Raw genomic sequence first — 13,087 nt, forward strand, 5'->3', positions numbered from 1 at the left:
ATAGGCATGGTGCTGATGCAGGAAGGCTGACAGATCTGAGCGTCTATAGAAACGACACAGCTATTTGTGCCTCCTTACATCATCCTACCTACTGTGGGAGTGGGAGATGAAGTCCAGTTTAAATGTGACTGTAACAGCAAGACAAGGCGCGTTTAGCCATTTGCTCCCTACGTGAGCAGTGTTTATTCTTTACTCTTCATTTCCATGCCAGACGACCGACCTGGGGATCAGATTGTAACAGGTGTGGATATGTGACAATATAAAATCCTTAACTATGTAATTACTGCTTATTTTCTGCCAAAACGTAGTGGTAAATAGCTGAAGCTGGAAAATATTTAGCCGGTCACGAATGAGACCTCCATCAGTACCATGCGGGTCCAAAGAGGAATTTAGGGGGTAAACTGGATCTGGTGTTCAAAATGAAAGAATAAATCCCACTAAGAGCAGCAGTTTGTGAAACACTCCAACCAGTCTGCCTGCCTGGCACCATCAACCGTGCCACATCTAAGGCGCTTTTCCACTGGCAAGACGCGCTCTGATCGGTTAATGCGCGGTTCGGTTCTACACCAGGTAGTGAGCTTTTCCATTATACACTCTGCTCCTCGCTATGGTGGGTGGGATGTGAGCGTGCAGCAGCTGTAGTCAACTCTCCACTGATGTTTGCAGCAAGACTCAGCGATGGAGAACCTCTGAGTTTCTGATGGACTAATGTGAACCCAGATATTTCATTAAACATTAAATACTAATGTCGTTTGCAGTTTTCGGTGATGTCGTAAATCACGAGCCAATCAACGAATGCGGTCAGCTGTAGATCAAATGGTATCTGTGCCATACCCTGCTCGGTCCTGCTAGTACTACCTCTGAAGTAGGTGTGAAAATCTGAGAACAGCCGGGCTGAGTGCCAGTGGAAAACGAATCTGGCCGGAGGTGGTCTAGTGGAAAACGCCTGTAGTTTTATTGAGATCATCTTTGTTCAGCATTCTGACGCTTTGTCTGAACTCCAGGAAGTCAATTTTCCTTAATCTAGATACCTTAATGCATTGAGTTGCTGTCATGTGATTGGCAGATTAACTATTGGTGATAATTCCTAAGCTCATTTTCATCTCACTTTCTCCAGAGTTGCTAGTAAACACAGGACTCATCCTGGCCCGTGCCACAGCAACAAGTCCTACGACCATGTTGAGCAACATCGACATACATTACTGGATAGGTCAGTACCTATTAGCCGCTGTAGCTAGTGATGTGCTTCTTCAACTGCATTGATTCATTTCAATCAGGTTGTTCCGATAATGGATGAGCAGGAATCACAAAAGTGTTAGTAGTGATCTTATTTCTTATCCGATTTCTATCAAATATTAATTTAAAGCGGAGGAATTTGCTGATGTTTTGATACATAAAATATGTCTCCTCCCTCCCTGGATATAAATCTAGAAACAGTTTTGTTTCTCTCAGTTCTGTCAAGCTGCAAGTGAGGACTAAACAGACGGGGTTTTTTTTATATTGGACAACTAATCACATTTTTTATACTATTAATTGCTGCTGTAGGATACACACCTTCCTAGCTGCTTTAAGATATATTTTATCCTATTTGGCGACTGTGTCACAACGTTATACAAATGGGCAGTCCACTTTCTGTCATTTATTTGAGCTAGAGTTTCGCCACAGCAAAGAGAAAACAACGCTGATAAACAGGTGAAGAGCAACTCAAAGCCATATGTACTCTCCTTTTCTCTCGCTCTGTGTCAGCTGTATTCCACATGCACAGCCGTCGCCATGGCAGCAGACACCATTTTTGTTTTTAATTAAAACATTTTTACTGAGTGGCAAAAGAATATCCCCCTCGGACCTCAATGAGCGTCATTGTATTGACAACTGAAAGTAAAACACCGCGTCCCCTTTTCAGATTCTTCGTGCGGTTGTGTTATTTCATCCGTGACTCAACGCAATCCGACGACACATACGCGACACACGATCGTCACGTAAAGTCATCCGGTAATAGGCCTATCAGTGGTGAGCATCCACCAGCCGAAACGTAAATCGGCGTCTCTGCATGTAGATAAGAGCCAAAGGGTTTGCTTTCTCCGGCAAGGGGAAGATTACTGCCATAATTGTAGTCAGGAATCAGAACACGGATCGTTTTCTTTCACAGAACCACCTGAGATAAAAATCAGAGCAGCTTTAGGATTAGTCACTCTGCAGCAACAGCTGTGCTTTCTGTGACAAAAGGCCCTGAAGGCAGCACGAGCTGGCGCGCACTCATTGGCTGTCATCTGACTTTACCTTTTCTTGCGAGCTCTAACACACTGTATCCTGCTGTTTGCTCTCATTTGCACTCTTAGTTTGAATTGTGCCTGACAGGGAACTGTCCCAACACGTCATGTGACAAACATGGATCCATGTCTCGTCTCCTCCACATTCAGGCAGCCGAAGGCTCAGCAATGTTGGTACGTTACTGCTGTTCCAACAATTCCCTGATATTATTATTTTAATGCCAGAGGATTTCTCAGTCTCAGTTCTTATCTCAGTCGTATCGGATCAAAATCACCTGCGTGAAGGAAGTGGATTTGTGTTCGGTCGACGTTTTCTTTATTGCAGCAATGCTTCTTGGCAAGAAACACAAACCATCAGAAACTATGTTTATTTCCCTTTATATGGTGCCACATTTGTAGGGAAAATCTGGTTTCCAAATGCCAAAACTAAACAGCTTATTCTGCTATGGACTTTGGTTTTGATGCTTGAGTTTCAAGCATCAACCAGGCATCATACCCTTGAGATTGAAACCTGCCAGAGCAGTCGGTCGCTGTCTGCTTCATGTTTAACTGTTATCTGAGGCAACTTCAATCTGGGTTCCTTTAAACCAAGTGGACACGTTATTTTTTTTCTTCAAGTTGAAGGCAAAGTGACATATAAATGGTGAACTGCCGTTCTACACACGAACACATTCTTTCCTACAAATGTGTGTTTCGAGAAAAATAACCTGGCTTTTTAATGGCATGAGATTTATGACAAGAAACTTTGCTACAATAAAATAATTAACCAAACACAAATGTGCTCGCTTCAGGTTTATGTCATCATCGTCAGTCCAACATTATAGAAACATAGAAAGTGACTCTACCTGTATCACCCCAACAAGAATACAAAAACCGTCAGTAATTATCACCAGTTGCACAATCTGCAACACAATCAAAGATATTGACTATAATACTCAATTAACATCAATATTTGTAGTCGGCACATAATTTTCCTAAACTAATCCTTTTTTATTCTCCTAAACCTTTTATTAAAAAATTTAAAAACTGTGGCGAACAATCATGTTTGGCTCTGGTTCAGACCACACGTTAGTGGACAAAGCATCTCCTTCACTGTAAAAGGGTTTCAAAAGTTATCCAGAATCCAAAGTGTTGTGAAGTATGGTGATATTTTTTCATTTTGCTCCTGGGAGTATTTCAAGCTGGGCGATGCTTGGATGCTCTGTAAGGTTTCATTATGAGCCACAGCAGCACAGGTAGCATGAAGAATGATCAACCATTCATCCCCAGAGGAGTTCTTAGGAAAGAATCATTGTTTTGGACAGTAGGGACAAAAAGCCAACATTACATGAAGGGGAAAAGCAACACATATTAGAATCGGTGAGAAAAATCAGAACTGAATTAAGACTTCAATTGAAGTAAGATCGTCCTACCTTTTCAAAAAAAAAAAAAAAGGGTTGTGCCCTAATTAATTATAGTGAAACTATAAAAATCCTAAAGTACATATGGGGTGGATGTGCTGTTAGGAAAAATAAAAAGTCAGCATGTTTTCCTCTTCTTATTGAGTCCCATCAAGTGTTTCCAAGTAATTTCCACAGCCAAGAATAGATCCACAAATCCCAGCGCTCATGGTGTGCACAAGCATAATTAACATAAATATGATCTCTGATGAGGACCATGAAATAATAAGAAACTCCACAAAAAGAACGAATATCTAAAGTATGGGGGAGAAAAGAGAGAGGGACTAAACAAAAGAAACAAAACAAACCAATATGTAAACATAATATGTAGAAATGCGGGAGTACGGCAACACGCAACAAAATATGCACAAATATTCATCGATAATTTCATTTCCCTTTTTGCAGTTTTATTAGTTTAATTATTTCTTACAGCATAAAAAGTGTTTTTATCACTTCATTATCTCTAGGAGGTTTCCCTCTGGTTTTTTTTCTTTTGGTTTTACTAATTCTTCCAACATTTGCTCTCAGCCCAGAGTCAGTTTGAAGATGCCAATCAGTCAATCATGAGCTCATGACCGGATGAGGACGTCGTTACGGTGTTAAAAAGAAAAAAGAAGAAAAACATCCCTGCCTGAGTGGTCTTTGCAGGGTTTTAGCGAGCCGTTCCAAGACATGCTGAGCATGCTCTTAATTACCCATAAGAAAACATGAGAGGGTTTTTAGGCATGAACAACTCTCTATTGGAACTGTGGCAGCTTACTGGGGGTTCTAGGAGCAGCATGGTTGCAGCCCATGATGTCGAGTAAAAAGAGCTAAAAAATGTTTGCAAAACAGACACTAAGCGCGGAAACCTCCTGTATTTTCTGCACGATGACCTCCTGGGGCAGCATCCCTGGTAGAGCGGCTCCAGGGCTCCTCATCGGTGTTTGATGTAGTTATGGCAGTAAAGAAGTCGGATCATCATCGGAGCGTGTTTTGGCTCAAGACAGCGAAGAAAAATGCACGAGTGCGGTGCTGAACGTAGCGACTTCCCAACTTCCTTCACACCGAATGAGATGCAGCAACCAGGACGTTGTCCAGGTGTGCAGGTCACAAAGAGTGAGGCAGGTGTCTCACTGCTGTGTGAGTGCATGAAGATAATGATTGGATCTGGGCCGTGTAAACGGGTCAACATCCTACAAGTGTAACATTTATCTTTGCTCTGAAATGTGCTCAACAGATCTTAATGCGTGCTAAATTTGAACTGAAACTGACTTGTTTTTTTTCAGTTCAGTAATAATAATAATGGTTATGACAGAATAAAAAAATAAAAACATTTAATCGGTATAAAGAAAAACCAAGGATTAAAATATTTAAATGCTATAATTGTTTACATCTGGATAAAAATCATGACTTTAACATGGATAACTTCAAAGCTACTTTGGCTTAGCTGTTTATTATTGTTTTATTATTTACTTGCTTGTTTATTTTATCATTTCCCTGCTCTGCTTTATCCTCTGCAAACCAGCAGAACAACTCATATCTCAGACGAGTAAAGAAAAAAAAAACCCTCCAAAGATGCTCCTTTAAACGTCCATGTTGTTCTTGTCGCCATCATAAGGCTTCCTGTGCGGTGCGGTGTACTGAACGGGTGGAGAAGGAGAACGGCAGCCAGCTAGAACGGGTACATGGAGGAGGAAGAGGAGCTGACTCCACCGGCGCCACCAGGAGCTGCTTCAAACATGGCTGCTTCACATCAAAGCCCGCCTCGTCTCCCGGGGGAGCGGCTCAGGACTTCGCCGTGGCTCGCCTCGGGTCGAAGCGTGGAAGCTCTCGCCTCCTCAGAAGGCGGTGGCGGATACCTGCGGGCTGCACCCAAGGAGCTGAGGCAGATGGCAAACTGCTGGCTGGAAGCTCCAGGACGGCAGGGAGCGCACGGCGCCCTCAACAGATCCAGTTGGCTGCTAGTTTGCTGACTCCATCAGATGGGGGTGGGGGGCTTTTAGACATGTCTGTGTATTTGAATATTTCACTTCATGAATAGGTAATGCAATCTCGTTACGAAGGTACATCAATATTGTAGTGATAAGCTGAAAGCAGAAGGAGGCGGTTGTGTTTTGAGACTTGCCCAGCAGCCTTTTTCTTGTTGTTGTTTTCTTTTCTCTTTTTCCACCGAACAAGAATGGGAACTTTGGGGCTTTTTTGAAGGAAAGGTAAAATAAATGTAGCCTCAAATTTCTCTCTTTCTTGCTGTAGCAGATACGGTTTGGGTTCGGCCTCTAGTGCTTCAGGTCTGCGGCTTTTTATGTGTGTGCAAGCTTCACCTTCGCACTAGTTAGCTTCTGTTGTCTGAACTCATACATACAAGTTGAAACCTTGAGCTGTGTAACATCTGAACAATATTTGGTGCTTTTAGGTGTGTGTGGTGGTGGTGGTGGTGGGCAGGGGGAGGGCATGAAATTCCCTCAATTGTCTATCAAGAAATTAACTTTATGTGACATGATTTACAAGATTAGAGGAAGCTCTAACTGTTAATTTATTCAGTGTGTTTCCATCGTGTCTGCACCTGTCTGATCTGGTTCAGTATCAAAGGCTTGAATTCACTCCAACCCAGAGATAACTGAGGAAAACGTGAAGCTGCAGGGAAGAAGAAAATCTATCAACACAAAGACGTAGAAGAGCTACAACCTACTGAGAGCAGCTTGGAGCTGCTAACTATCCTAACATACAGTATTTTTGCACAGTAATCACGACTCTTGAACATTTTTTTACATTTTGTTACACTGCTGCTATCTATGAACTCGATTCTATTCTATTTGGAAGTGGAAGTAGAACGACTCGTCATTTCCTACTTTTTCACAAATTCAAAGCTTAAAAGTGTGCTGCGCATTTGTATGCAGCCCCCACAAATCACCAGTGGTTAGTGTCTATCTGTGAGTGGTGTGATCTCAGTACGAATCCAATATGAAGGCCTCGGCTGTTTATTTGAGAAGGTCGGAGGAAAAAAACGGCGTCGTGGAGACGAAGGAACACAGCGGACAGGTAAGGGGAAATGCTACGGAGAGACCAAGAGGCCGTGGTATCTCTGGAGGAGCTGCAGCTGACACCAGAAAAGAGCACACAATGCCTCCCACATGTAGACGTATTTGCAGATAACCGTTTTTTTAGAAACGCTGCGTATGTTTCGACCACCTATCATGAGTAAATGACAACTGTTACCGAGTGAGAGCGGCTTATATCCAAAGACATAAAGCGAGTCCTCTGGTACTCCAGCAACAACAAACCGCATCCTGCAGAGGGATAGTTTCTATTTTCACAGTAATTCTAGCTTTTTGGACAGTAATGAAAGTTTTTAGACTTACTGTGACTGAAGCAGAGTCTTTGGAAACATTTTGCAATTTAATCAATGCATATTTCCAGATTCTACAAATTCAACATTTGAACAGCTATGTGTGAACGCATGCGTCATAAAAAGGGTGGTAGGTGGCGCAGTAAGACTACCACTGCTGACTAAGATAAGTTATGTTATCATCAAGATTAAATGACAAACATGACAGTGGATTTAACGGATGTGCAGAATGACACAACAGCTGCTAAAAAAAAATCACAGTTTAATCAAAACCTCATTATGTGTCTTGTAATTCACAGAGAAATATCAGGTAGTTTTTTTTACTGCTTATCCGTTGGCACACGTTGGATCTTTAAAATAAAATGGTAACAATGGTGAAATCTACTAAAACTAAAATGTCTTTATTATTTCATTCCTGATATTTGTCCAAAGCCAGAATGTTTCATAAAACCTCTGTGATCTGGAGAGTAATCCTTACCTTTGAAAATGACTGTTGGCGTGAAAGAGAAATGAATTCATTTCACAATGTTGATCTCAAATATTTGTAACAAATTCTGCTTGACTACTGAAAAGTCTCACATCAGATTTTACTTGTTTCTTGTTTTCTTTTTCAACAGAGCAGTTTCAAAAACGTTTAGCTTCTTTTAGCTTTCCCTGGAAATACTGGTTACAGTCAAATAACCAGAGCGCCTTCTCCCCGTGCATTCTTCTGCTGGTGCAGAATACTTTCCTCTTGGAGTTATAAACTCATTATTAACAACTTTAATCGCTGAAAGTACTATTTTGTTTATGAGGCAATTAAAAGAAACCTTTTGGGTAGAGCTTTAAATGTTTTTACGACAAAGCCTGCTCAGAACGGATGAAAAACAAACATGTCCTGTGACATTTACTAACAAACTGTTTAACATCACAGAACATTACAGGAATTTGACTGGTCATACTTTAAGTTATGAAGGAAAACTCAAGAAAAAGTTCCTATGCAACAATGATGAATGGCCTTAGAGTAATGTTTACTCTCCTACTTACCTGTAAACAGCTCTCTTGTCAGACTCAAGCTGGGCCTGGGGGTCAAGGGTCACACTGACAGAGTTATTTCCTGCTGCAGAGGCTGCTGGGATATGGACCTGTGGGGTCTTGGAGTTCTGCTGAGTTGTGCCCGTCATCTGGCAACAAGTGACAAAAAAACAAACAAACAAACAAACAAACAAACACAAAGTTAAAGATGATTTGAACTTCGAACTCTCACAAAGGGTTTGGGTGGTGATCAGTCAGAGTCTAAGCTGGGAAACGATATTCTGCTCCCATTTAGGAAATGGCAGAACACAACAGCTTCATTATTGGTCCCCATTTCACCAAAACAGCCCCATGAATTGGTGCAAAGGGCAGTGGAAAACTAGAGAGGCCTTTAATGTGTTGAGGGAAAACAATGAGTTTGGACCCAAAAGCAAAAAAAGTCACTTAAGGAAAATAAAGAGGAAAATAACATTACTGTATAATAGTACATTAATATACCATCGTACATAACTGTGCCATCTCACTACTGTAAAAGCATTTCCTTCAATCTGTCTCCTCTTCACTGTCAATTAATCAGATAATTATTTCAGTGATATTCATTCAAATTCAATGTTCTACCATTTGATTTGATTCCATTTTGAAAAAGAAAAGAGACTAATTCAGAATCAAACTGTTTGTTTTGTCAGAAGGCTCCGATTCATCGTGGGGGACCATGGATACTCCCATCAAGGTTTCACTACACTTCCGTCCTTTCAGCTTTATTGTCAGTTTTAATGTTATTTTGAAAATATAATCAAGTTACGTCAAGTATCTAGAGAAAAACTGCTCAAGTTGGACTGGCACTTATTAAACCAAAGGAAGGACAATAAACGTGGTTCGAACTTTTGGTGTGGGAACTCATCATTCAGCATAAATAACATAACAAACTGCTTCCTGTGTTTCACATTACTTTTTTCTGAGAGCTTGATAAGTCAGCGACCACGTTCTCCAAACCGAGTCCGTGGTCGTCGTTGTTGCATACCCAGCTTTCCTCTCTCTCCATCAATCACTCCATGGTAATGGGTCTAACGTCTCCCATCCCCCCTGTTTTTTTGAGTCAGACTGAGGTAGCAGGAAGCTTCAAGTCTTAATCCCAACAACAAATGGGAAATAAATTACCTTCTTCACACTTAACTAGTTCTCATTTGCATTTGTGGAGTGCCTGTGCTGCTGCTCTGGACCTCTTCCCCTGGCACTAATCCTCCGGGCGACACCGGAATGCGGAGAAGGAATAATAGGTGATCAGAAGAAGATGCCATGCGGTGCGGCCGCCGGACCTTCGGCACGGCGCTTCAGGGTGCACATCTATTTTATGGAGGTGATTTGTTTTAAAATTAGGCTTTCCTGCATTATCCAGCAGCCTCCATAATTTCCACAGGATTTCTACCTGTCTTTTGAGATATTTCCATTCACTCATGATTGGCATAAAAGTCCCAATTTTTTTTTTTCTGGGGGGGGTGAGCTGCTTTTTCCTTAATTGGAAGGTGTATACAATGTACAACTTTACATTTGGGGCACAGATTACTCAAATCCACACAATATTGGAATTACTACATTTGGGTAACTCGTGCGCTTTCTGAAACGGTTAACACGTTTCTATCATGTTTCTGGCTGCATATTTGACTGTTTCAATCAGAAACGGCAGGACTCACTGAAATGAGTGGGCATTCTGCTATGGATCATAACAGTCAGCAAATTTTTACAAAAAATAAAACTTAAGTTTGAAGTTCTAAAAGCTAAACATTGTCCTTTGTTGTCTACGTAAGAACCAGCTTCATGTGTGTTTGAAATTGTTGTCCTGTTGGAACACCCATCTCAGTCCAATTTCTAAACATCTGGTGGAGTGTGTGAGGGGAAACTGGAGAACTTGTAGGTAGATATGTGCTTTTATTATTCTGTTTACTGTATGGAATACCATCAGCAGTAGCAAACAGACAATAAGAATGTTGTCACACCTGGTAGACCCGATGCGTCTACTAAAAGTCCAGACAATAATCAGTCGACTCACTTCTCCCTGGTCAGAACGAACACGCAAAGTTTTTGAAACTTTGACATTCCCCTTAACCTCATGGTCAATAAGAAGCAGGCCCAGACCAAAGCAGACTTCAAAGCAACCACAATCCTTAAGATTTTCTACTAACAAACAGCCGTATGTAAACCCTTATGTGTCATGTCTAAGATTGCGAACGCTTCTTTGAATCTTTTGTTTTAGTTTTTGATCAGTTGTTCCTGTCTTTCAACTTTTAATTAAATTAACAGTGTTTGTAAAGATAAAGATGATAAAAGAAATCAACCAAGGAGGTTGTTACGGCCCTGGGCCTTGTGGGCTGGGTTGCAGGTGCTTTTGTCTGTCTTCGTGCTCCTCCCCTTTGCAGGTGGTGCTGGTCCGTTGATTGGAGCACAGAGTATTTAAGCCTGGCTGTCTCCACCTTCTGGGTCATCTTCGGCGTCCACTCTGCCGCTTGTGGTGTTTTGTTGCCAGGCCTCAGCTCCCCTCCTTTTGCACGTTTGAGTTTGTCTTTGTTTTTTCACTTCAACACTTCCATATGCACTCATACACCACATCCAAGCATTTGCATTACACCACTGATACTGACATCCACAATCCATTGTTGTTTCTGTTAATAAATATTCCTTTTTATGCACTTTAACCACTGCATGGTCTCCTGTTTTTGTTATGACCTTGAGCCAGTTGTAACAGAGGTGTTGTTATATTTTTTATCTAGTTCATGCAAACCACTTACCAGGTGTCCGGCTACATGCTTTTCTGAGAAACGGTTCTGTTGAGAGGTTATGAGGAGTTACTGGACCTCAGCTTGGTTACATAGAAAGAATTTTTGAATGTTCCCTTAACCCCATCATTAATTAGGAAAAGGTCTTATCCAAACAAATATCAGTCATTTCAAACAATTTCAGTTTTAAAGATTTATACAGGGTTTATATATCTTATGTCATTAGATAGAAATATAACTGTAATCATTACTTACTCATGTCAAATACATTCTGCGTAATGAAACGTGTTTTACAGAAGTAAAACCGCATGACCTGGAATATGCTACGCTGATTAAAGATTATTTCATTTGTACTTCTGTGGGTTTTTTTTAATTATTGTTTATTTGTAAATAGAAAAAGTGGGAATCTTAAGTTTTCCCAAAGCCATTGCTAAACTATAATCTAATGGGATTATGAAATGAGATTTCAGGAATATTTTATTGTTGTGTAAACTCACTCTTGTTACTCCCTCTCTAACTTCTCACTCTCACCGATATTTTTTCAGATTTTGCAAATACATTTTGGAATGAAGCATGAAATGATCTACAGTCTGACAGTTCCCCCTTTCCTTTGGGGACGGGCTGCTGGTAAAGATGTCGCTCTCACCTGTTGACTTTCCTGGTATGTTGGAGGAGGAACGCTCTGGGTGGCCATCATTGTCACTGCAGGCGGTGGGGAATCATGTTGCATCATGGGACAGCTTCACATCGAGACTGGAAGACACACACAGGGAAAGAAAGATCACCAAACATGAATCGGGTTTGAAAGGTGCTTTTAAAATCTATTACACCGGCAGCCACCAGGTGCTGCTGTGACTGAATAATCAAAAATGAAACACACAAACACACACACGCACACACACACACACAGAATCTCAGTCTTCTTCTCCTGATCTCGACAGACTAGTTCATTTCTTTCTCTTTTCTGCTGAGTCTGCCTCTGCATGGTGCTCCACAGAACTAGCAGACAAGTCAGAATGATGTATTAATACGGAGTGATCAGACAACGCAACCAAGCAGAAAGGAAACAAATGAGAACATCCTCAATCACCAAGCCCGTTCCGCAAATATTCAGCAAATGCTGAGCAGCGGCAGCGGAGATCTAATGGCGCCACATACAAACCCAAGTATTTGTCTCCCAATTACAGAGAACCGGGCCTGTTTACTAATTAGAGCTGGCTCTAACGCCACGCTCCACGATGGAGCCACAGTAGGACAGTCGTCTCTGTTAGTTGGCTGCTGGTGTTGTTGTTGCACTTTAACCAAGCAAGTCATGAAGGCTAATTAGGGCTCTTCAGGACCCCACAGGGTCGAGGACAGTACCCTGTGGAACTCTGCTGCAACCACTGGCCCCACCCCCACTGATGGAGCTAATTGGCTCGGGGGGAACATTACACACACCAATAGACCCCCTGCCCGCCCCCCAACAGCACAAACACACACAGCAGGTCATCCAGCCTGGAGCTCCGCATAACCTGTGCGTTCGCACTGCTTGAAAGCAGACCTGAATATGTAACCTTATGTCATTTCTCTTTTTTTTCCAATATTAACAGAAGCTCTTAAAATTATTTCTAAAATGGCCACATATAAAGCCATGTGTGTCTATGGAAGGCAGTGGACTAGCGGACTTGGGTCGACTGGTATTGACCTGGAGGAATCGTTTCATTACATGTTAGTCAAACAGAGCCGGAACATCTGAGCACAATCCCAGTTCTGGTTCCTACAGAGCTGCGAAAGTATGCCAAGAATCTGAACACAAATGAAAGATGATGATGTTGTGACTTGATAAATAAAAGCTAATCTTTAATTCCTCTTCCATTCTGGGTTAAACATTTCATTCAGATGTAAAGAAGTGTCTTTACATCTTTCCTTGTCAGTCTGGATGTTTCATTCTTCTGAATAGAAGAACTTGATCGACTACAGCCTGACTAAAATAAACATTTCTAATTACTAATTATAATAAAATGACATTCAGTCAAGAGGACATGCCTGAAATTATGCTCATTATGTTTACCAGGAAACAACATTGATGTTTTCAGTCCTTATTTTCGACTGAAAATATGATGTACAAAAAACCCCACATTGCTTAAAAAGATCATGCATGACACAGAGATGAAGTCAGTTGGCATTGTGATAAAACAGATCAGAGATTGTTAAACAGAAAGAGATTGGCACCACTCTGTTCCATAGTTCTCTGTTTAATCCGTGTGTTATGTCCAGACGACA

At 41.4% G+C, this 13,087-nt stretch overlaps 1 protein-coding gene across 3 annotated transcripts in view; it reads right to left on the bottom strand.

The window, feature by feature from the left end:
• The window catches only part of pknox2 (PBX/knotted 1 homeobox 2), a 98,080-nt gene that overhangs the window by 22,103 nt on the left and 62,890 nt on the right, over window positions 1-13,087 (bottom strand). For 2 of the 3 annotated variants that reach the window (XM_023342788.1, XM_023342790.1), the window contains 3 exons: window positions 11,469-11,575; window positions 8,064-8,200; window positions 7,516-7,527 (listed from right to left, as the gene is read on the bottom strand). In XM_023342788.1, coding sequence (XP_023198556.1) covers window positions 7,516-7,527; window positions 8,064-8,200; window positions 11,469-11,555 — 236 coding nt within the window. In that variant the 5' untranslated portion in view covers window positions 11,556-11,575. The remainder of the gene's footprint in view (window positions 1-7,515; window positions 7,528-8,063; window positions 8,201-11,468; window positions 11,576-13,087) is intronic. The other variant, XM_023342791.1, reaches the window with a different exon arrangement.

This window comes from Xiphophorus maculatus, chromosome 11 (genome assembly GCF_002775205.1).
Source record: "Xiphophorus maculatus strain JP 163 A chromosome 11, X_maculatus-5.0-male, whole genome shotgun sequence".
NCBI lineage: Eukaryota > Metazoa > Chordata > Actinopteri > Cyprinodontiformes > Poeciliidae > Xiphophorus > Xiphophorus maculatus.